The 24,954-nt window shown below is 45.3% G+C and overlaps 1 protein-coding gene and 1 long non-coding RNA gene across 2 annotated transcripts in view; one reads left to right on the top strand and one right to left on the bottom strand.

Moving 5' to 3' along the window:
* The window catches only part of SWAP70 (switching B cell complex subunit SWAP70), a 41,047-nt gene extending 28,740 nt beyond the window's left edge, over positions 1 to 12,307 (top strand). Inside the window, exons 7-12 of the mRNA XM_040608647.1 lie at positions 1,110 to 1,291; positions 5,070 to 5,177; positions 6,735 to 6,901; positions 7,646 to 7,844; positions 9,377 to 9,473; positions 10,195 to 12,307. Coding sequence (XP_040464581.1) covers positions 1,110 to 1,291; positions 5,070 to 5,177; positions 6,735 to 6,901; positions 7,646 to 7,844; positions 9,377 to 9,473; positions 10,195 to 10,304 — 863 coding nt within the window. The 3' untranslated portion in view covers positions 10,305 to 12,307. The remainder of the gene's footprint in view (positions 1 to 1,109; positions 1,292 to 5,069; positions 5,178 to 6,734; positions 6,902 to 7,645; positions 7,845 to 9,376; positions 9,474 to 10,194) is intronic.
* A 1,024-nt stretch (positions 12,308 to 13,331) lies between these two features.
* LOC121094687 lies at positions 13,332 to 17,315 on the bottom strand. Its single transcript, XR_005829923.1, has 3 exons — positions 17,153 to 17,315; positions 15,967 to 16,071; positions 13,332 to 14,253 (listed from the first exon to the last, which is right to left on the bottom strand). It is a non-coding gene; the product is annotated as an uncharacterized LOC121094687 (long non-coding RNA).
* Positions 17,316 to 24,954: the final 7,639 nt, after the last annotated feature.

Genomic DNA, 24,954 nt, shown 5'->3' on the forward strand with positions numbered 1-24,954 from the left:
GTAGGTGCCTCGGTTTAGGCAGCCATAACCAAAACAAAATGGATATTACAGTTGTTTTCTTTTTCTGTATTAGCTGTGCTTCTAGGGATGGGGAAGGGAAGGAGAATACATGTAAATTGTTGCTTTTGGTGAGAAAGAGAATTAATCTCAACATCGTTAAATAGTGGCTTTGCTTTTGGTTTTGCTTGAGGTAATATTGTTGGGTGAGCTGAGGATGAAGCTGGGAATTAGGGCTTCCTTTTCTATTCCCATGGTGAAGTTACTCCTCCTGTGGGACCTTCCCAGATATGTGCCCAGTGATACTTACATGCAGCTTTTGCAGAGTGAGGTAGAAGCCCTTGCAAAGCCACTGTTGCTCATGCCATTGAATAAGTACAGCATTTAAATATTTGGAGCTGTGTTGCTTTCATTTGTGCTTCCTCTTTATTTAAAGCATGTGTTTAATTGCACCAAAGTCAGATGTATGACGAACGATTACTTTTTCACAGTTGTGGTAGGTGAATAAAATACCAAAATACTCTGCCACTCCTCAGCTTTGCTTTCTGAATATTTCCTCAGTGAATATAAGCAAGTGAGAACTGCTCTTACTCTGGGATGAGGGTTTTCCCTTGGAGTCTCAGTACAAAAAAGGGTATAAGGTTGGTTCTAGGGAAGTAAGCAATGTATAAGCTAGGTAACATCTTACTGCTTGATTAGAGTCACTGAATCTAGGTAGTAAGAGATGTAGAAGCGTTGGGGTTCGGGTTTTTGCAGTTAGGTATACAAGTGACTTGTATGTTCAGGACCTGTTAGAAATCAATATTGGAATTGCCGTAACGCATTGGAATTGCCAGACCTTATCCTTGTGGCGCACGGCCAGTACTGGAAGCAAAGTGTCTTTTCGCTTTTGGTTTGTATCGACAGCTAGCCTTCTGGGAATTAGGAGAACTGGCAACAGTTTGATATAAACCTGACAACAACTGATGTAAAAACACACTAAAACCCACCCCCCAAAGCCAACAAACAACACACCACCACAAATACTCATTCACTAAGGCTATCCCAAAATTTAGCATTGCCCTTCACTGGTGTTCTCTTCTTCTCCCTTTGCCTTGCGCGCTCCTTTCCAGCCATACAGACCACTGTAAACTTGCTGAGAGCGGGGAGCCCTCCACCCCACAAAGAAGCACGCCAAAAACGAAAAGAATTGCGCCAGAAGCTTTTAGCCGAGCAAGAAGAGCTGGAGCGGCAGATGAAAGAACTGCAAACGGCCAACGAGAACAAGCAGAAGGAACTGGAGACCGTGCGAAAGGTGAGAGTGGGAGCCACTAACCTTCAGGCTTTAATTGCAATCTCTGTGGTTGGGCTGAGCTTCTTGAAGTATAATTAGGCCTCTGTTTCCTGTTCAGGTGTTCAGGCACGTTGTCCCCTGGAGAAGTTAGCTCACGTGAGCTCGTGTCAGCATGAGCCCCCTGAGCGAGTAGCTCTGCTGGCTGAGCCTGCAGCACCGACTGCAGCAGTTCCTAAGGACTGCTCGGCACGCTGGGGTAACCCATGTGGCCCGTCCCCGTCCCCTGTACTTACCAGTAGTGTAAGTGAGAAGCTAGTGTAGAAGAAAGCCCCAGCTGTATGGATGGTGTTTGGGGACCAGAGAGTCTAGTACTTTCAGTTACTTGTGGTTTTTTGGTTTTTCTTTTGTCGGACATGTCTGTCAAACTTGGGGCTTTCCATTAAGATTTTCTTGGTTTTCCCATGTTATGTGAATTGTGTGCGTGGGGGAACTGCACTCTTCACACAGATGTAGTTTCCAGAGATAGAAATTTAATTTACAAAGATGCCAAAGATGCAAAGTGATTCTGTGAGTAAGTATAGGCATAATTTTATTAGAGTGGTTTGGGAGCGATTTATAGAGCTGAGGCACATAGCAACCATTTATAAACTGTTTAAATGCACGTTCCTTGTAAATGCTGGATTGACTTCTAAAAAACTGAGAATTGGACTAGAAATCTCTGAGTGTTAGCAGAAGACTTGCTGAATACACTCTTTTCCTTGTAGACAGCTGTTTAGTCTGATGACTGTCAGGAGACACCAGAGTGCCTTTGCTTGTTAGATTGCTGCACCATCTAACAGTAAATTGAACGTGCTGATGGAGCTTCATACTTTGGCAACTGGTACCTCTGCAATACTTCTCCACAGAGACTTGATTAGCATCCAGATATACTTCCTATCTTTTCTCTGGAAAGACTTGCAAGAAGAGTTACTATGGTTTTTATTGCCGTGATACCTTTTAACGAGGAGTGTGCCTTGGAAATAGCTTAGAATGCCACCTAACATTTGGGCTGCTGAGTCCCTGCTGCTGGAGCAGTCCAGATCCTTGCTTAGTCTAAAGTCTTTTGTTCACTATCTTCCTAAATTTGAAATTTTGCATTCCCATCATTTCTGTATCATTGCTTGAGTGTTTTCATTTATGAGAAACACTAATTTTAGCCCTCAGTTAGATAAAACTTTGTGGTGAGGGAAAGCTGTAAATATTGTGAGAGCATGTTAATGATGCTGAGTCTAGAAAGCAAATAAAGTAATCCAAAGTGTATTTCTTTAAAAGTATTGTCATTAAGTCACTGTTTGTGGTGAGGAGAAATTTGTCTGTCTTCAATTAACCTTGCACTGACAGTACTGATGTGGGTATTGCTCTGTTTGCCTTAAATGGAGCCTGACAGTGGGAAACCATTTTTTAATTTAATTTTAGCACCTATATTCTACTATGTGTTTTAAGATTCAGAATGTGAAACACAGGCTATCCTTTAAAGCGTATTACTTGCAAGTTGCTGGTAAGTAATACACCTGTTACCAGAAACGGCAGGGCTGGATTTCGGTGTTGGGTTTACTTTCTGGAGAAAAAGTTAGGGCAGGGAAGATAGCACGAGAGCAACCCCAAAGGAGTGGTAGGATGTTGACAGGCTCCAGGGGGGTTTGTAGAAATCACAGTGGGCAAACGAGAGAGAGTTGTGGCAAGAAGCATCTTTTAAAGTGGACTGGATTAAAGTGACTTCTCGAGGACAGTAGTTTAGTCTCTGACGTGAACTACTGCACTTTGACCAAGTGGAATTAGTGGGGTGATCCTGTATTGGAGAAACCTGAAGTGTTTGGCTAGTTAGAAAAACGCCTTTCAAGGAGAAGGCTTTGTAAATGGCTCAGGAAACTGAATTGGTGTGGAAAGCTTAGAGTTAGATTTGCTCCCGATGGCAGTAAGCCACCGCTTACGCAGCGTCTGCCAAAGTGCACTCTGAAACTGGTTTGTATTTCAATAGCTCCTGCTACAGAAGATTTCAGTAGAATAAGAGCCTTTGTCTAAAATACTACTTTTTTTCATATTTTTTAACGGAATTTTGAGACACGCATTGAACAAAGTGAAAGGTAAGTTTTTCTTGCCAAGAGAGCATGCACAAGACTTGTGCACCCTTTCTGTTTCTGTGTGGGGTCTTGCATGGGCTTCAGAGACTGCTCCCTAACCCCTGCTGGAATGGTGTGTTCCTGTTGGTTCCCCCACCCTCCCCACCCCCAGCATTTGGGACTTTTCCCTAAACAGCCCAGTTGTTGCCAGTATCCTTACCTGGCAGGAGCTGATGTCCTCTGACATGAATTAAGCAGGAAGTTGCTGATAAAGAGTGGACAAACAGTGTATTTTCTTGTTGAGCTCTCTGGCAAAAGCCTAGCACCCACCCCTGCCTGTGCCTCTGCACGTTCGCCCTCTCTGCTCAGTATTGAAAATGTTTGTTTAATTTCTAAGTGGGGAAGGAAATGAATAGAAAATTTCACTTAAATAGGGATCTTGGATTTGACTACAATTACATGCTTTTAAATGTTCTGGCAGAGGAGGAATACTACTTCTAAAAGACTGGCACCATTTCAGCCTTTCAAAGGAGAGCAATTCTGTACTATCATGCTCTCCAGCTTAAAACCAGAAACTAGGAGCTGCCTTCCCCTCCTCCCGTCTATTTCAGACTAGAGGGATAGCACAAGCACAGGAATGAAAGTTTCAGCTCGGCACTTCGAATCCTTTAGGCATCTCATTAGTTCATCTAAGTCCTGTGAGGGGAAGACGGTTTAAATGTGCTACCTTCAACAAGTACTAAAGGTGGTGGGTGTCCTGCTCTTACTGGAGGTAACAATTGTGGAAACAATGGTGTATGTATGACAAAAGAAGGGTGCTTGCTCTCTGTTTCCTCTGAAGCATGGGATAGGTTTCTTAGGAAAATCCTGTGAAGGAATTACTTTGTTTTCAGTATCGGTAAAGTTATGGCTGCTGCTCGTACTTTTTAACCTTCTGTGTATTGTAAAAATACATGCCATTGAAATCCTGATGAAATGAAAAACTGTGGCAATAATCTTTATTTGTCAAATCAAGATGCAAAGACAAGTTAAGTTGCAAGAAGGCGTGAAGGTACCAGCAGGTGTTTCCTAGGCCTTAGCACTGACTAGGCTAGTTTCCCCCCTAATTTCAAGTTATGATTATCGACTAGAATTTTATTTACCTTACATGGTGATTTAGGGGATGTTAAAGGGATATGATTCACAATAGCACAATCACTTATTATAGTCAAGGGTTGCGGCGCTTATGCTTTCCCATGGCAGTTTAGTGCTTCTCACTTCTGTTCCTGTATGAATTCAGTGCATGCTGGCATGTTTTCACTATTGGAACTCCTGGGCAGTCCTGCCTGGAATGTGGTTTTCCATAATAGTTTTCTATCCCTTACGAGATACAGAAGGAAATAGAGCAATTTCTGTCAGTTATGCAAAGCCAGGACTCAAAGGAAACTTGGAGGAAAGTCTGATAATTGACTTTTCATTGGTAAATTTAAAATTGTCTTGCACATAACAAGAGTAAAAATTATACTTGGAGATTGAGAATAGTGTCAGATATTATTTTTTTTTTAAAGCTGGTGCCTTAATGCTTTTGAAAGTTGCTTCCATTTTTGGTAAAAACAAAAGTTGTTAAATTCCATTATCTCCAAATGTTTTAGTTTTGACAAATTGTTTTTTTTTTTTTAAACTTACTTTTCTTCCCCCCACCCCCTGTCTTTCTCTTCCAGCAACTGGAAGCAGCAGCTGCTCGTGCTGCTGAGGAAGAGAAGAAAAGACTTCAGACTCAAGTTGAATTACAAGATCGCTTCAGTTTGGAGCTGGAGAGAGAAAAAATGGTGAGTAGTGCACGTGGGTGTTTTGCTGTGATTACACATAGTGAGCAATGTGTTCAGCAGTGACTGCCCTCGCAGCCAGTCACTGAAAGGACTCGGCCGATTTTGCAGGAGGCTGGAACCTGTGTTCCGTTTATTAGAGAAGTAGGAATAAAATATCTCTACTGGCAAATTCAAATACTGGAACAGCTTGCCTCCAATTTGTATAGCATTCAACACTTAAGTAGTATTGGAAAATTTGGAAATATCTGAATGTTTGACAGATAAATGCAGGCTGAAGTTACTCTTGCAATTTTCAAAGGTTCACAGGAGAACCTGAGGCCTGTACATACTATATGAATATGCAAAATGAACGCAGGCATAAGAAAAATGCATTTAAGGAATTTTCTGACTTGAATATATTCCTAAATCTATTGCTTTTTGATACTGTGGGCTCTTTTACGTTTATACGCAGATGCAAAATTAAAGAAATAACGTAACTTTACAATGCTGTTACGATAATCCACACTGAGAATTTCCAAAAGAACTAATTGTCAATCTTCAAGGGCTTTGTCAGGCATAATGGGCTTTTCTGTTAGTTGGAGGAAAGAAGTAATAGTCAAGTTGATGCGGTGGAACGTTTTGGAACGTAAATGCACACAGTGCTGCTTTATGGGCTGCGTGTGAATTCCTGAATACGATCACTTTCTGGGTCAGTGGGATTTCGGTTAGCTGAGGGAGAGCAGGCTGCAGAGCAGTGGCGCAGGACATGCCATCCCACCTAGCACACTTGCCAGAAAGCCTTTCTTGCTGACTTCAGGAGCTGTGCTCACTCTCTGCAAAGTACATGTTTTGTATTGCTGAATGCTGAGGTTTGGGTCCTTTGTCTCACGTGGTCCAGAGCCAGCTGGCTGCTGTCGTCCCCAGCACAGCGATGGGCTGAGGGGGAAGATGGCTCTGGTGCTGCAGCGCCTCTGGTTTCCCACTCTGGTCAGTGAAAGGAGGGTAATGGGGATCAGAGACTGGGTGGCTGTGGATATGCAGCATCCCCTCACCTTCCTGTATCCCTTACCTTTGTTTTTTGTTAGAGTTTTTTGTTAGAGTTGCTCTTCTCTTAGCAAAGCCCTTAGCCCATTTCCAACCCTGTATCCATCCTGTGCCATCAGCCAGATACAAGTGTGTGAAATCCACTGCTGCCAGGGGAGGGCTTGCCTGAGGAAAGGAGTGGAAACAGTGTAATTAAGCCAGCCTGACCTTTGTGTCTGGGCACTCTGCAAGTTTTCTCTTCCTTAGCTTGTATCTGTAAACTAAGTGGCAAAATCAAGCTGATTGAAGTTAGGTTTAAACCCCGTAAAAATCCTCTGCTCCACTGGACGATGTAAGTAACCCGTATCATCTTTTTCAATGCTTTTAGTTTACACATCTACAAATCTAGACTGAACTTTATCAGTTCTGCTCTGCAGGCAGCAGGAGAAGGTTTGCCTTTGAAAACATTATCCAAGGGAAACGTGGCAATTCCTTTAAAAAACAGAAACTGGGGTTGAATGGTAGCTCATGTGTGTCCCTGATTTATGCTGCTAGGTAAGACAAAAAATGGAAGAGCAGGTTGCTCAGAAGTCATCTGAACTGGAACAGTATTTACAGAGAGTACGTGAACTGGAAGAAATGTATAAACAGCTACAGGAAGCTTTGGAGGACGAGAAACAGGCACGTCAAGATGAAGAGACTGTAAGGAAACTTCAGGCCAGGTATGGCTTTGGCCTAGTGGAAATTTATTTCAATTCCCCACTCTCCCCCACAATAACAAGTAACTGTGCCATACCATTCAAGACTGTCTGCATCTTGGACATGCTGCTGGAAAGAGGGACTAGCTTGGAAGTCCGAACGCAGGGTAGACTTTTGTTTTTGTCTTTCTTTCCTTAAGCTATGAAGGCTAAAGCTGGTATTTATGATTTTTAATGTTTGATTAGCCCTTAGCAGCAAGAGTGCTCAGCAATTTCAGAAAAACTGAGATCACTCTATACAGACTTTTCAGTTGTGTATTTTATAAAGCAGTATCTTAAATAAATATGACTTTCTGCTGTATTTTATCACAGGTTTAAATTCAAATTGATAAAGGGTTAAGTTTTCTCTTACTCATGTGGGCTTTGTTTAGCATAGTTTCTTTCATATACTCAGTCCTTCTAAGACAATTAAGATAACTTAGGCACGCTGCTTTCTTCTGGTTTTCAGTGTTGTGTATTTGCATTATTGACTAAATTTTCTGAATGCCCCTTCGTACCAGTTAGACTGCTTGCACTGCTGGCATGATTTTCAGCTTTACATCAATGACAAGCCAACAAGCAATAACTTTTTCTCTGTTTCCCAAGCACTGCTTTTTTTTTTTTTTTTTGAAAGAGGAAAGAAAATAATTAGCTTGGCTTCCCTACATGTATGCTACATAATGGGTACAATTTACTTCAAATTGTAGTTAACGGCAATCCCCATTGCAGATTACTGGAGGAGGAGTCAGCAAAGAGAGCTGAACTGGAAAAATGGCACTTGCAGCAGCAACAGACCATTCAGATGACAGAAGCAGAGAAGCAAGAGCTAGAAAACCAGAGAATGATAAAGGAAAAGGCTCTTCAAGTTGCTATGGAGCAACTGGAACAACTCGAACTGGAAAGGAAGCAGGCCCTTGAGCAATATGAGGTGAGCTGTTTTGTTCACCAACCTCTTGCACTTAATCAGGTATTCAGTAGTTTAACTGAATTTGAAGTTCCTCAATATCATGCTGCTTTAAGGACTAATATAGCAAAAATTTGTAAGAACGGGTAGGGTAGTTATGTGCTGGGTTTTGTTGGCCTGGACCAGTAGATGTATTTGAAGAAGAGGACATGTTTCAGATGCACCACCTCCTTGATTCTTCTGTCCCAGTTTGTAGGCCAGCCAGCTCAGTCATACCCTGAAATACTCTGTGTACGTTTGTCTTCTCCTGTAGGCTAACTTCTTATGCAGTCCTGTTGCTCTCACACAAAATGCTTTATGCTTTTGAATTGGTTATTCTTGCAGTGTCTTGATGATTTCATAGGGCAGTATTGGCTTCCACAGATGAAAAATCAGTGTAGGCCCTTGTTCCTCCAAGAGGTGTTTAAGCACTGAACTGATGCCAGGGATAGGTAGAAGTCAGCCCACATTCTCCATGCGCACCAGTGCCTTGTGTCCCAAACGCCAGACCTGTTCTGCTCTGCCGTGTTTTTGGCGCAGGCCAGTAGCTTGTATTCATGGAAGAGGTAAGTCAGACTCCAGTGAGCACTGAGTCTGAAGTGCTGTAGACTTTCTAGGGCGAGGGAGGTGCTGATACTGTGTTTATTATTTAGGTCAGGAAGCAAAACATGACTGGATTTCTGTGTAACTAGGGAGTGTGTTTATGCTGTCCTTCTGCTCCTGAGGTTAGCGCTGTGAAGGACGAACTAGTGAGCTGTCTGGACTGGCACAGAATACAAATGCTGCAGTGACTGCAGGCAAGGGCCCAGGTGGGGTCGTTCCGGCCACTTAACAACTTACTGTGTCGGTGTTACATCTAACACTATCGTTAGATTGCACTTTGCTAATACTTGACTTTTTTTTGATGACATCTCAGAGTTTCTATATATGAAACATCCATTTACTACTCCAGAGGAACTGCTGAATCCAACAGACATAAAAAAACCCCAAACAAAAAACAACCAACCAACAAAAAATCGACAATAAATGATGGAGTAGGTCAGTGCTGTAGTTGAATTGTTATTTTAGAAATAATTAAACATTCTGGCCTTCTGTTTGGAATTGATCAAAAGCCCAGTGTACACTGAAGAATACCTCTTTCTTGCTTGGGTATAACGGCAGTGGTCCTTTTCCTGGCTTTCATGTTACGATATCTGATAGTGAGAGATACTGGCGGGTCTTGGTTTGGAACAGAAAATGCATCTTTGTGTTTTGAAACCAGTTGATGCTTTCAATCTTCATGAACTAAAATAGCTCTACTTAGCTACAGAATTAGTAAAACCTAGTTGGTTTGGATTCTGGTATACAGCTAGCAATGACTAAATTACTTTGGATGGTTAGAAATTAAGTTCTCCTGTCTACACTAAATGGAGTGCTGGCTGAATTAGTGTGTCTCTGTATTTAAAAGGATGTTCTTTCTTTTTATAAAAAGAGAGTAAAGTTAGTATTGTTTACAAGTGGGCTGTATCTTATTTCAGGAGGTTAAGAAGAAGTTGGAAACGGCAGCCAATAACACCAAGAGTTGGAAAGATAAAGTAGCTCATCATGAGGGATTAATTCGACTAATAGAGCCAGGTAAGGTATCAACAGGAAAGTTACAAAAAATACATATTCGTTCTGTCTCATATACTTAGATCACGTGGTGATTTACTGGTCTGCCTTTTCCTGGAGCGTATTGGTTTCACGGCAGCCTATAAATATCACATTTGTGACAACTGTTGATGGTCTCTTCCAAGTCTTTACTGGCCCTACTATAACAATTTTTTAAAATGACTATTATTTGTTTGTTTATTTAACTGAAAGCAAGGATGAACCTGAACATTGCATGATTTGGGTGTTTAATATAGTTAGCATAAATGCTAATTGTTAAAACAATGAATAGCTAAAATATTTGATTTTGGGGAAAAGTTTAAATTTCTTAGCTCAATTAATAGCGTGCCTGTCCAGAGGAAGGTGGCTTTGTAATGCAGTGCTGGAGAGATTGCTTTCCTTCAGGGAGACCTCTAAAGGCAAGAAGAGGAGGAGTTTGGGGTTGTGGGGGAGGTTAGGAGATAAGGATGCAAAAGATCGCAGCAGCTGACAGCCTCACGCTCTGCACCTTCCCTGACAGTGTTCCAGGCATTCCTCCCTCCTTGGTTAGGTGGGTCCTCGGGTCGCCTTTGGCAGGGTTTCTAGTCATAGAAGAGACAGCACTTACCTAACCATCCTGTGGTGGCACTCACCTGTGCCACTGACGGTGGGCGAGCCGTGTCCCGCTCAGAAATGCCCATTGTGAGTATTGCACTCTGTCTTCCAGGCTCCAAAAATCCTCACCTGATCACCAACTGGGGCCCGGCTGCCTTCACTGAAGCTGAACTCGAGCAAAGACAGAAGAGCTGGAAAGGGAAAAAAGCCACTTCTGAGTAACGACAGTAGCTGACGTATCATTTCCGAACAGAAGCCCACTTCACTCTGCTTTGCACAAAGCAGCTTCTCGCTTATAAAGATCTTAGTTTGCTCAGCAGGTTGGGCCTTTCTACAAAGGAAATACTGTTTACCACATAGAAGTGGCTACTCAGAGCTCAGTAATTACAATATGTGGTGTCTGACAGTACTTGCTGTTTTCCCTCGTGTGTCCAGGAATTCTGTTGTTTTATACAAAACTCTTCAACTGAAGATTTCTATTTAAATGGAGCTTGTGACAGAGTTGTTTCTAAACTAGCCTGTAACAGTCTGGCAGCATCTAACCGATCAAGCAGCATCACTTCCATTCTGAAACTGGGAAGCAACTGTTTGTTTCATTGGTTCAGTTAGTATAACTTAAACCCAGGATAAATCAATCCTGGAGGTTCTGTCCAGCTCTGGGATAGAGCATTACCTTTCCTTCCATTGAACCTCCTTGTATTTTGCTCTGTCTGTCTGTTGCTCTTCGCATGGTGCTTAAGTGCCTCGACGCGTTCTTCCTTCGTGCGGGTAGGCTGGTGTCACTGGGTACCTGCTGCTGGGTGGGGTTTGAGTCCTGTTTTCCTCTGTTTGCAGGAATCTAAACAAAAAAACTGGAAACAGGTATGTACAAAATGCTGCCATAAAACATTTGGGAAAAGTAGTCATGCAGGCTTGTTCTTGTACTGTCTCATACTTGAGAAGTGCTAAGAAAAACCTTGAGACTTCTTTTCATTGTTCAAAAGATGCAGTTTTGACTTAGACTTCTGGAGCAAACAAATGGAAGATGATAGCACACACAGGCCACGTACCATCTATCTGCACCAAGGCTGTGTTTGTGAAAGGAAGCAGATTATAACATACAACCATTTTAGATGCAGCGCTTTTGTCTTAATTGGAGGCCAGATTAGAAAAAGTGCAAGAGGAAAACTAAATTGGACATTTTAATGTTTAGTTTAGATTAAAATAATAAGTGTGCAGCAATACTGCTTAAAAAAAAAATTAACTCTCGTCAGTAAAATAATTCCAGCATTTCTAGTAACAAGGCTCCCCAAAAAGCCTACTCAAAATTCAAAGAGCCTGCTCCAAATTCTCTCTGGGGAGAAATCCAGTTGTTTCTGTAGGGAAAAGGAACAAGTCTGTGATTTCTGCTTTGTAGATCTCCCACAGCAGACAAGAACTCAGAATGTCTCTATTATGTTAATAGCAGAATACAGTTTTATTTAGCAGTGGACTGAGAATGAAGTCTCCCCTCCCGAAGAGCAGGTGCCCATTGGTGTGGCTTGTTAGTCAGCTTTGACCTTTGCATGTACAGCGAATATGGGCATCCATCTCAACACCTGCTTGTTAGTTCAGCTAAAATGTTAAATTATTTTTAGTAAATAAGTGTTGAATGTTTCAGAGAGATAACCAGTGCATTTGTGTACAGCGCTGTGATACTTGGATCTCGGAAGAGCTGTACAGAAGTGATCTTCAGATTTGGAAGTCAATAGTGTTTTATTTGCCTATTAACTAAGACTCACACAAATACTGAACCTTCTCAGACATTTATTCTCTGATTATATTTTTATACTAATTAATTGAGATCTTTAATGTTTCAGTAAATGGAGTGCTGATTAGAAAGGCAGGAAAATCCAGGATCTTCCTCTTTGTATTTACTGTACAGGAAAGCAGTAGTTCCTTAAGTTTGCTAACAAGGCATTTTAAAAACTGTTCGTGTTTACAGAAGAAATGTGAAAAACCCTGTGATAGAAATACTAATGTATACATTGTTAAACTTTGCTAAAGGAGACAGAACAGTATTTATAACTACCAGACATCTTTTATGCAGTAAGCAGGTGGTGTATTGGGGCTAAACTTGTTTAATTTTTCTAACAGTCTTTATTTTGGACAAAAGTTTTTTTTAAGAACACCAAATGATGCATGTTCTCATATTTTTTACTGTTCTTTAGAACTGGCTGTTTAATAAAGTAATATGAAGTCATTTACATTTCTGAATTAATTGATGTCTTTTTGCATGAGTTCTGTTTGGGTTACTGGAGTTCAGAATCCAGTGACTGTTCTGTGGAAGTATTCCTTTGATGGAAGAAATCCACTCTTAATGGTCTGATCAATGGGATTTGGATTAAAGCCATCGTAAAGGCAGAGGTCACACAGATAATGCAATGTATCTTGTCTCATCAGCACTACTTCTCTTAAATGTTTATATTCAGTACACTTTGATACCGTATAATGATGCTCAGCTATTACAGATGGCGTTGCTCATTAACAAGTGTTTTGAGGTTGCAGTTTAGCTGTGTTCTGAGACCCAAAGCCTGCCAGGTGGGAAAGGAATTGATACAACAGTTGCATCTGCAGCAACACATCAACTGGAGTTATTTTCTAGTCGCTATTATAAGAGGAAAATGGGACAAGTCTCCTGTTAGCTTTGTTGTCCCTGCTTGCTCTGACAAATTAAGAAAGTTTTGTGTGAAGTGTTGCACAGTAAAAGCGGAGGAAGAGGTTGGTTTAAAAATTAACTAATTGTATTTTGAGCAAAAATACCACATTAGAATAAGCCCATTAGAGCTAGACTGAACACAGCGTTCAAAGAGAGAGCAGAGCTGTGAGTCAGAGTCACCACACCTCATGAAACAGCGCAGCATGGAAAACTGCACTCCTGGTGCGGTGGCCTTTCCAGTGAGCCCAAGGGTTACAGCACGCTTTTTCCAGGAAACCAGCAAGGATGGCCTCAGGGAAATGTGATGCTGCAGATCTCACTGTTTGCTCTGAGAAGCCTTGCAAAATCATAATGCATCACCCGCACACCAGGCTTACCTGCGCACGCAGAGGCCGGTGGAAAGCTGCATCTGCTGCTCTTGAGCCCTCGGTCGGTGCACACAGTCCACGTGGTTTCCCTGCTGCTGCTGGTGGAACAGCCCTGCCAACCAGTAGCCCAGCCCCATGCTTCTCTCCCCAAACCAGTAGCACGGTAACGTGCTTCTCGCATAAAACAGGATTATTTTTTTTTCTTCCTTGTGACCATTATACAGAGCTGATTTATGAGCCTTGCATACTTACACATTCCTGAAATGTAACAGGCTGGTTTCCAGCAACTCCGGTTACTTCTGTTTGACTGTCGCTACATGAACAGCCACAAAAGCAAAACCTTTCTGGGAAAGCAACAGTGTCAGCACAGTCACCTGTATCCTGGGCAGAGGGGCACCCACACCCCAAAGAAGCGGACAGGCAGGCCTGGAACAGTGCCTGCACCATCCCCTTCAGTAAAAGTGAACTGAAACATTTTATCCGATTTTTATCTCTAGTATGTGAAGCAGTTAAGTAATCTTTGAGCCAAGGGGCACACAGCCAGAAGAGGGGATATCCATAAGGTCTTTCAGCTGCTTCAGGGAGAGGAGAAATTACTTGTAAAGGGCGCAGAAGAGAGGAATTACAACATTGCCTCTAACAGCATGAAAATCTCCCGCAACATTTCATTTCCCCCACTTATCCGTTAGGGCCTTTCCCACCCTGCCCGCACTGTGTTGGTTATTCGGTAATTGTGGCTGGCTTGTTGTTGTTGTTTGGGGTTGTTTGTGTGTAACCTTCCCGCCTGGCCGCGCTCACAGCTGGGCTCCAGCTGCCACCTGGTGGCGGCGCGGCCCTCGCGCCCCAGCTCGCCGCACCCGCGGGGCTTCACTTACCCGTGAACGTGGCCCCCCAAACCCCCGCCGGCTTCGTTCCCCTTCAACAGCTGCAGCAGCCGTTCACAGGAGAGGAGTATTGTGACGGACGAAGGCTGGAAAAATGTTCAGTGAACCAGGTCTCCTGCTGTGTTACGAATATCCCACCGCCATCGTCCTTGTGGCACGTTGCTGTCCTTGAGTTCGTGGGACAAATCGGGTCTTCTGTTAGCTCAGCTCAGTCCATCTGGTCCCAGAGATGTCCTGTGAGCCTAGGAAAAAGAATGTTACAATGAGTGTTACATGGCCTAGGACAGAGCTATGCTCAGAGCCTTGAAGCTAATTCAGGCAAATTTTCAAAAAAAACCCCACTGCACCAGAGGACAACGTGTACAGTCAGCTACATCACCCAGCAAGCTCTCAGCTGCAGCACAAAGCTTGGGCTGCCAGACAGCTTTCCTAAGGGAGGTAAAGCAGAACAAGGGAAAAATGTGTAAGGAAGGGTCCTTAACCTGCAAACAGTGTTTTCCCGGGTGCCTCATGTACATGCCTCATTTATCCTTCACCCCCACCCCCTCTCCCTCATCCTACTGAACACAGTGCTCACTGACTTGCAGAATAAAAAGCCCCGAGGCTGCAAAAGTGGGGCTGAGAGAAAGATGTGCGGTATGCCAGCTCACACGTGCTCCCCTTTTGGGAGCAGGGCCCAGACTCATCCCTTCAAGTCACAGATGACGGGGTGGGAGTGAGGAAGAGACCAGCCTGCAGTCTGAAACATTTCGGGGCTCCCGCTCCCGGCTTGGCAGGGTGAGCAGCCACACAGAGAGATGTCCTGAGGACTCCTGTTACTGCTGATGTTGCTGTGCGTTCCCAAATAAAATGCAAACACAAAGCTGGTGACACTACATGAATTTAGAGGCTATCTTGACTTTCATACATTGAGTCTCACTGTGAACTTCAACTATTTGGAAATGCCAGGGGAGCGAAAGTGCAGAAAAGCACTGTTTTATGAACTGGCTTTCTAGGTATGCCAAAAGTACACGTCCTTCAAAAACGTGGAAAGGCCAGTGGTTCTTTCAACACTTAAGATGAGAAAAGATTTGGAAAAAGGTAGCTGCTTCTCACCTCCAAAAGAAATTAAAATTGGAGCAGTATGATCCAAACAAAAGATAAAAACATCCCGAAAAACCTTGAGAGGGAGATTTAATGAGGCCATTTTTAACACCTACAAGCACAGTCCCAGAAAGATCGCTTGACAAGAGCCCTTCTCCCCCCTTCTTGCCGGTATTTTAGCCTAATTGACAGAGACAGTGTAAAAGGATCCAAGCAGCTGGTCCAGGAAAGCCCGTAACAGACTGGGCAGAATGTTGGTAAAAAAATAAATAAAACCACAAACCCCAGAACAATTGCGCTCATTTTCCCCCGTCAGCCATTATTTTCAATTCCTTAATAAATAACACAAGCACACAAAAAATAACCCTTCCTACCTTAGTCAGCACGCTCATTGATCACATGGCTCTTCTGCCTATCAAAGGAGCTTGATCTAGCACCATCTTTATACACTGTTATTAATATCATTGCTAATTAATAGAGCTACTTGCCACAGCTACAGCACACAAGCAACTTCTACAGGATCCGGGCCTAATAATGTTTTTGTGCAAATGCTCACCTGCTGTTACTCCTGCTGTTGCCCATTTTCTGAGCGCAGGACAGCGGTTTGCTCAGGCAGTGCAGACTGCAGCATGGGGAACCTACCAGGGTGTTTGTGAGGTCTGAGTGCGATTTGCACAGATCTGCATTGGCTGCTCTCAGCCACAGTTGCACAAGGCGCCCGTGTCCTTTCACCTAACTTGGCCAACAAGCCTAATTAGAACATGTGAAGTAGCTCAGACGGAATTACAAACTCAAGCAATTGACACGAGACAGTTTCAAAAGCAGCCTGGGCTTCCTTAGTGTTGATTTTTGTTAGCAGTTTCACTACTTACCAGAGCATGGGGATTTCTCTTTCCACTCTGAAGAGGCTTGTGCAGCTCAGCATGCGAGTGCTGGGGAAGTCCAGGTCCTCTGGGGCATTGGTCTCTCAGTCCTGACTAAAAAAGGGGGGGAAAAACCACCACTTTAAAACCCTACTTAAGGTCAGATTCTGCTTAGACACCTTTAGGAAGTCCCTCTCATGGCATAGCTGGGACTGAAATTTTGCACTTGGAGCAGCCTGAGGTTGTGTTTTCCCAGCTGATTCCTTTGCCAGTGATACGCTGGGCTGCTTTACTCTTTCCAAGTCATGAAGTCAATTACCACACATCTGCCTGTGAGGGACAAGCACACCCCACTTCACAGCTGGGCTTTCCCCCTGCCAAAAGATAGTGTTGGCCCTGGGCTACTTTTTCCCAGGCCGGAGATAGGAAATGATGGGGTGGGTGCAGCCTGCTCACACACAGGTCCCCCCCAAAAAGCTGAGTGGTCTGGCGCTGCTCCCTGTGGAGAGGGAGACGGCATCTTCCGTGGATGCTCTGCTGCTTCAGTGTGGCCACTGCCTGCCTGTGAGGGTTGCCCAGTGCCCGAGGGGGTCGCTGCTGGTCCATGGACCATCCTGGGGAGATAGCTAGCCATAGCAACTGTCACCCCAGGCCTGGTCTTGCAGCCTAGCTGTGCGTGGGCCGGCTTGCAGAAGAAGCTTGCCTGCCCATGCTCCTGCACGCTTCCTTCACTATCGCCATTACAGATGGCATGAGCCAAACCCACAGCTGCTCTCAGGCCAACACATCCTCCCTGCAGGAGACAATCCAGAGCATCTATTCCTTGAAATTGGATTTCCAAGGGATGGGCAGCGAAGGGCTGGGCGCAGGCACGGGGCTCGGTGTGCGAACCAGAACAGCTCACCGAAGGAAGAACGAGAAGGAAACCCCCGCGGGTGCCAGCCCCGGCCCGGGCTGCCCCGCACCCCTGCCGTCCCGGCAGAGCGGGCTGGCCCTGCGCGCCGCCGGGGGCGACCGCCTGCGCCCCCCCCCCGCGCTGTGCCCGGTCACCGCGGCCCCCGGTGCCACCCCCCGGCAGCAGATGGCGGGAGGGCTGCGCCCGGGCCTGCACGTGCCGAGCCTCCCCCGGCCCCGGGCCCGCCGGTTGCCGCTCTCACGTCCGCCTCGCCCCTCCCGAAGAGCCCCGGCTCCGTACGTGCCGCGGCAGGGCCAGGAGGCTGACAGGCTTTTTCCAGAGCCCCCGGCTAAGCTGTGGGACGCGCAGCGCGGGGCTCCGCCAGCGCCTGCCCCGGCGGGCCGGCCGGGCAGCGGCCGCGCTCCCCCCGGGACGGGGAGAACAATACGGAACAGACCAGCCGCGCCGCAGGAATGCGGGAACCGCGGCGGGGCCCCGCCGAGGCTGCGCAGCGATCGCTCACGGCCTGGCCGCGGGCCAGCGGCCCCGGGGGGAGCGCCCGGCCGCCGGCCGGCCCCGCCGGACGCCAGAGGGCAGCCGGACACCGCCGCGCCGGCCGCTCCGCTCCGCAGCCCGGCCCCGCGGGGCTGCTCACAGCTGAGGAGCCGGGTTTGGGACACACACGCAGCAGCTGCGGTACCAGGCGGGGGGCTGGCGGCTGAGTTGGTAGCGCTCGGAGCCGTGACACTGGTGTCGGCGCAGCAACACGCTGCTACTGCGGGGGGAAAAACCCGCACTCCTGTGCAAGGAAAGCACGAGTCACACCAACCTAACAACCCAAAAGCTCTTCTTTGGGTTTGGAGGACTCATCTCACCAAAGGACAGTCAGAAGAGCAAGGACCAGGCGGGTTACAAATGACAAGGCCACCAGCATACCCACTCCTCACAGCCTAGTGGGCTCCCACCGAGCTGCAGAGGCTGAGCAGCAGCCATGCATCTCACCCCCCTCCCCGAGCTCTGGGCACGCTGCTTGCCCTGACTTGGGTGACCAAACCCAGACCTGCACTCACAGCTGCCAAGGCCCCATGCAAGTTCCCGAGTCGTGCAGTCGCTCTGTTGGGTAACGTTTTCCCTCACCGACTCATGAACTGTTATCCAGTTTTGAAATGTAGGGGAGGCTGAGTTGAATTACATGAGCTCAACTGCTCATGTCATAAACTCTTGAGAAGTGGGACTGGAGGTTTTTTTCCTCCAGAAACTTTTTGTTGGCCCACAAAATCCTTGTTTTTGTCTTAGCTCAGGCACCAACAGAGGGAGTTTTCAACTTCCAAATATAAATCAGACACCAAGATGCCTGCAGGGTATTTGTTTCTCCATTGGAACATGAACCTGGTGGTTTAGTTTAAGACAGACGAAGCAAACACTCACATTTTCTACATTCCTCTTTTTCCTAATATATCAAGATCGACAGGTTTGAACTGTTGTTTTAATGAAAACCTACCACTCCTGAGAGGGTTTCCTGTTTTAGAAAGATGATATTTCAGAGCTACAAAATTCCAAACCATTTGACTTGCTATCACCTTCATCAGGTCCCTTAACCTCCCTTACACCTCAGTTGCTCATTGATGAAACGTGAGTGATACCTGCCCATTAAAAACAGCACACAGACATCTGCAAAATGCTCAGCTGTCCCTAAAAAGAAAGCTCTTTCAGTGATACCGTGACAAACTGAAATTATGTCCACAAGCTGCAAATCAAAGATCGCTGCGTGAAGCCTTGGAAAGAGCCATGTGTAGCTGGGCAGTGCCTGCATGACCCAGGTCCCCTGGCACCAGCCCCCACCAGCCCCTCGCAGGGTCACCTCCAGCTCCTCCATCTTTACGCACAATCCCCGGTGGCCAGAAAACCTCCTTGGAGCTCTTGAGTAACAACCACAAATTGAAGCAGCCGTTAGCTCTCTAATTAATCAGAGCTAAATCACCACGTTGCTACCCCCAAAGCATCAGGAAAATTAAGCCAGTAGTCATAAAGTCACGCTGTGCTCCAGCCAAGCCCTCTTTCATCATCTCTAATCCAGGCTGCTGAATCAATCCCAGGTGGGTGTCCTATCCTGTCCCCTGCCTTGTGCATGTGGAGCCTCCGAAGCATCCTGGGGTAAATCTATATATGACTGACCTGGACATTGCATCTCTGGACAGTTTTCAGAGCTTAAGCTCTGCAACTCAGAGCAACAAGTTTTGCAGGTAGGTGCAAAGCACTTGTTGAAGGCTCGAGTATTTGTGCTAAACTTGCAAGTACAATAGCGCTCCCTAAATATGTTTTTGGTCTTGGAAACTGATCTTCAGCTCCCACTTCTGTTAATTCTGCAAACCAAAACATTTTCTTCTCTGTTTTTTTCTTGTCTACTACAAGCAATTAGGATTTTCCAATTGCTACAGCAATTTAAAAGCTCTAATATATGTTACAAAAGTTTCTCCGAACTGTAAAATGCGTTACAAAGGGGAGGGAGTCAGTCCCTTACACACTGCTTAGGGCTGGTCTCCTGGCAGAAAACGGCCACTGGCAGCTTGCAAGGCATGGAAAAAAAGACTTATCGCCTAGATCCTGGAAACATAGTCAAAGCTGTCTTAGCTGGGCAAATCGGCACTGATTTCTCAGCACTAGTCCCTGGAGGTACAGGTCTGCTGACGTCAAGGCTGTTGTCGTTACTGCAGGGCTCACAGCCCTTAAAACATTTTATCTGCAAGCCCTAGTCCAGCCCACTGCACAGAAAGGCTCTTCAAATGCTTCTGATAGGGACGGCTGGGACAGGAGAACATAGAGTGCTCTTGACACATCCCCACTCACCTGCTCCAACTGTGTAGCGGAATGTTTTAGGGATCTTTGAAATATGCACTTTGAGAAGGCAGTTGCTCTCCTGTTTGACTCAGAAATCCTCCCGGAACATTGCTGCTTCCAGTCTGAACTCCTCTTTTAAAGCCGGGTTTTCTTCCTGCTATGTCAAAGAAGCCTATAAAAAAAGGAAAAGACAGCAAAGTTCAGGAAAGCGCCTACCTGATATGCAAAGGCTCAGGGGTGCAACACAATGGAATGTGCAATGCTCAGGATTACGTGCCCATTAGGAAAATGGGAAACCCACTAATGATTTTCAAAGCTAAACGCTCACTCGTTATTTCTATTTGGCTATTGTTTTTGGGAGACTTGGAAGATTCATTTTATCAGGGAGCGTTTCCTGACAATTTCTTACAGAAAGAACACTGCTTTTATTCCTTTGCATTTTAGGCAGATGAAGCACTTCATAAGCTGCTCACCGAGTACTGCTCAAGGGCAGGGATAATTGGGGTTTTTGGGGGTGGGGGAGGCTGAGATATATGAACTTGCTGGAAGAGCTGGAGCAGAGCCAGCAGCCACGATGAACCAGCCCTGCAGTGGTGCGTGCTGGTGGTGGGATGGCATATCACTGCTCCAGAGAGCTGCCAGTAAACTGCTTTGCCTTCTGATGCAGCAGCGCAAAGCTGCCTGTGGGCTTATTTTCTGTTTCCCCACATTCTGCAATGCAGACATCCCCCAGGGTCCCAAAGTCGCAGGACGAAAAACTCATCCTTCCTTTTGGCCTGGATCCTGAACAGACATGTGCACACGCTTAGCACTGAGCATGTGAGTAGCAACACTGATCTCCATGGAGCAATCCACATGCTGGAGTCTGCACATTTGGGAGCCGGGGAGAGCAGGACACTTGGTTCTTTGGTCGCCTGTTTTACATACCACTGGTGGAGATCCCACCCAAGAGAGAGCTTTGCGGCGGGATCGCGCTGAAATATATAGCTATTTGTACTTCCGTCACTTGCGGCCTTGCTAAGACCTGCTACGAATTATCTCAGATATTACACCCCAGACGAGTCGAAACAACAGGTCTTGCTGCAGACTGTCTGTGTTTAGCAGGATGATTTAGTTACTGCTTTCCCCCCACCCTGTCTTCTTCCCTATTCCCATTAGTGACACGTTGGCTGCAGAGAAAAGTTATTCATGCTCTAGAAATGTAATATTTACTCAAAACAATTTTTATTTGGCTTGGCTTCTTCCCAGTGCCATAAAGTGATAGCCAACCCCAAGTGCTTACATAGACAACATGTGCATCTGAGTCATATTTATGATCCCAGTTATAAAAAGCACACAATCTTGTTTGGTGCAATAGGATGGGACTGAAGGCATCAGCACGTCTTGAGCATAGCCTGTCTCTGGAATCTGCAGAAATTTGCCATGCTCCAAATTTAGAACTTGTGGGTGGAAGCTCAGGCAAGAGCCAACTTTTTATACCATTACATCACAGGAATTGACGGCTTTGTGCCAAAGGATCCAAGGAAATTAATAAAGAGCAGAGGCTGTCCGGCTGTTTGAATTTAAAGTCATGGCAGAGAGGTAATTATTAATAGAAGTGGCTTTATTCAGAACGTAGTAATCTCATTGCTTAAATTGAACGTATCCCCTCTCTTTACTGCAGCTTACTATTCTGTTGGAACTTGTAAAGATAATAGTAAGGAATTAACATCTGTAAGAGATAAGCCCAGTAAAGCTGAGATGGTTCTCAACAGAGGACACGCTTCAGTGATAACTTTCCAGCTAAGTAATGCTCAGCGAGCGTGCACATTTGCCAGTGGCATCACCGCTCCCCTGGCTGCAGGAGGTGGCTGGAATGTGGCGTACATTTTTCCAGCTAAAACACACAAGTACTCAAATGGACAGTGATCAAAGCCATATCCAGCTAATTTGAAGAGCGATTCAATTTGTTTGACCTCCCGGTGCTGGGGCAGCCAGCGTAAGCTCAAATGTCACAGCCTCCTAGAAGCCGATGGTAAAGCATCAGGGCCTGCTAACAAGAGGCATAGGGTGACCCAACCGACCTTCCAGCCCGTTTGGGAGGCATCTGCTGTGTGTGTCCCCAGCCCTGGCGGTGACTGGCCCTGTGTGCAGAGTGTGGCTGTGGCTTGGGTAAGGGCAGTGCCGGTGCTGGAAGGGGGGCACTGCCTGTGCATGTCGGGGCTGTGCCTCGACAGACCAGTGGAGTCCAGGTCAGCTAGATGCTGCTTTCCGCACCTCAGCAGCACGCCACACACAACAGGCACCTTTCTAGCTCCAACAGTGAACCTGCAGCCCCCAGCAGGGCAGGCTCCACAAAGAAAAAACCCTGGGTCCGCACACAGAAGGGGGTTGGGGGGTCTAGGTGCTGAGTGGGCATGCCAAGGTCTGAGCAAAGGCTTACCACAAAACATGCAGCCAGGAGAATACAGCAGTGTCTTTGGAAAAGGGGTCCCCCCCCGATGCTTAAACCACAGAAATGTTGGTATGCAGCTTCAGAGATTTACAGTTTATGCTCTCCTCAAGGGTATGCAAAAGCTATGAATCATTAAAAATTTAGCTTTGGGTTCTCTAGGAAGTTCCCTAGTCCCATTTTACAGATAAACAAACTGGGGTGGGATGCAACTAACAGCTTCTTCAGTAGAGCGATACTGTCAGCAAACCAAACGTTAGAGTTCCCAAAGAGATGCTCTTGCACCCACAGCTATGACGTCATGCTTGCACATGTATTTCTTGCATCAGCACATACCAAATGGCTTTACGCATCCATGCCTCACTGGAAGGCAGCACAGCAAAGACTGGAACCTGCAGGTCCCAACAATCCCTGTTTTGGTCTAAACACCCACACACATACAGCATCCCTTTCTCCAGGGAAAACAGGAAAGCAGAATTTAAAAAAAAAATAAAATAAAATATATATATATATATAAAAAAAATATCACTTCAACCACATGTCCACAAGGTGACAATTTCCACAATGAGATGATGACAGTTAATGGTAGGGAAAAGTACAGGATAAACAGCAGAAATCAAGTCATTCTCCATCCCTTTAAACATGGTGTTTCCACCTGCAACACAGGCATGTGTGTGCAGTGGGTGTCACAAGACTTCAGGCTGCTCTGGCTTCAACAGACTATTACTAGATAAACTTATTGTCTTTTACCTAGCTTGTATTTTACATTGCTCTGAAGCATTTCTCTACTTCAGCAAAAAATGGCATGAGGAGACTTCAAGGAGGGACAATATAGGGTTTTCCTTGACTGCTAAAAATACCTGCAATATGAGACTTAAAAGGAGGAATGGAATTTAGTAATTGCATACCTTGAAGTGAAATTTATTTTTAAAAATTATTATCAGGGACAGAAAGCACCCCAAAAACTATCACCAGGTATTTGCCATAGTAAAAAGACAAGACTCCTTAATTCCTACCTGAGTGCCCCAAGGCAGTTCCATTTGAGGAGTGAAGTAGCCATTCTACCTACAGTCTCATGCTGTTACTCCACAGCTTTTCAGTGAGTGTTCCATCCAGCGCTAGGGAGAGTCTGCGACTGCATGCCACTGCCCCTTTCACCTGTGGATAGAAGGTAGAAGAAAAAGGTCAGCAAGATGAGCAGACTTAAGGATACCGTCATACACCCCAGCAGCTGGGAATGCCTACCTGTCAGAGCCAGGCACTGGATGCTCGTTGTCCTCAGCCCTTCCGTTCACGTACTGCAGGACTGTAACCTCACTTCCTGGAGCACTGCGCTAGGCAAATGACTGTAATAAGCAAGTTATTCTACGGAAAGGGATGAAACACTTCAAGCTATAACCCAACAAATTTCCAGCCCATGGCTAATCTCCAACTCTCTTCCTGCTGAAGTCAGCAGCAATCCCTCCCACCCCATCTTCAGTCATTAGAAATGCAGCAAGCATTTAAAACTTCGGAGACCTTGCCCATTCTTACAACTGGGCAAGAGTCAGATTTCCAGAAATGCTATTTATGCTGCATAGAAACTTCCCTTCCAGAATTCCCTTTGTCTCCAGCAGACAATCCCTTATTTCACTACTAGTTCTAGATGCAGCCAACCATTATCCTATTTAAAAGTTGTTCCCTTGGCCATCACCTTCCAACAATGGTAGCAATAAATACATTTGATCAGCTAATTTACCTTCTGCAATCATGAAGCTAGACGAATGACTTTTTTTATCTTCTGGCATGTAGCTTGTAAAACCAATTCAAATTAGTAGCACAGAAACAATACCAATATATAAAACACAGAAAAAGGTTTTATGAGAAGGTGGGTTTGTGGCTTCTTGTTTTGACTTTTTTTTCCATGAGATTCTTGAAAGTCTCAAACCCTGAAATTAAAAAACCTTGGTGGTGCCTTATTTCCCAGCAGTTTCTTTAAAAGATGAGTCGTTAGGAAAGCATGGAAAGTATTAGAGTCATGGCTTTGATGTCTTTAATAGAAATTTGGGATAGATTTGAAAGAAATGAGGGAAGTGCTGTTATTTCCTTTTGGAATGGCAGTCTGACATGACTGGTGCTGTTATACAACAGAGCGGCCAGACGGCAGTGCACACGCTAACCCAGCAGCAGGCCCAGGAACTTGTCCTCCCAATCAAGTTTATAGCTGGATGCTAATGGACTTAGCAAACAAACACTTGTGTTTATTATAACAGAATGAACAGAATGTACTACAAAGAATATGACTCACTTTTCCATAGGACGCCTGTCTATTCTCTGGGTTTGAATAATGAAATATTGCACCTCTCACTTGCAGTTTGTTTTACAAAGTTTTACTGAGTTCATCCCAATGAGCTGTAGCCCTGCCACATAAAAACTGATTCATTTGCCCTGTGAAAATAAGTGTGGCTTTTGACAGGACACTCTGCACTAGGCCCTACTAAATCAGCCGGAGAGGCTAGACTCACTCACAGGTGGTTTTAGTCTTGAGTGCTTTTTGAAAACGAAAATACTCAGTCAGCTTCAGCAGCATGCTGGCTGTTTTCCCTTGGGTGACAGGCTGTCCTGCTGCATCCAAAGTATCCCTCCTCTGCTCCTGTACAGAGTCTGTCTTCTAACCTGGGGCTTTAAAACACTACTTTCTGTAAGAAAAGGGTTTCCTTTAAAGCAGAGTTTGGGAAAGGGGCATTTAAGAAATGATTACATTTTTATTTCAGAACATGCAAAACCCCAAAAATGCTGCCTATTAACTCACAGGAAATTCTGATTAAAGTAGGCGTCCTTATAAGACCCTCCT

Source organism: Falco naumanni, chromosome 10, assembly GCF_017639655.2.
Source record: "Falco naumanni isolate bFalNau1 chromosome 10, bFalNau1.pat, whole genome shotgun sequence".
NCBI classification, from domain to species: Eukaryota; Metazoa; Chordata; class Aves; order Falconiformes; family Falconidae; genus Falco; species Falco naumanni.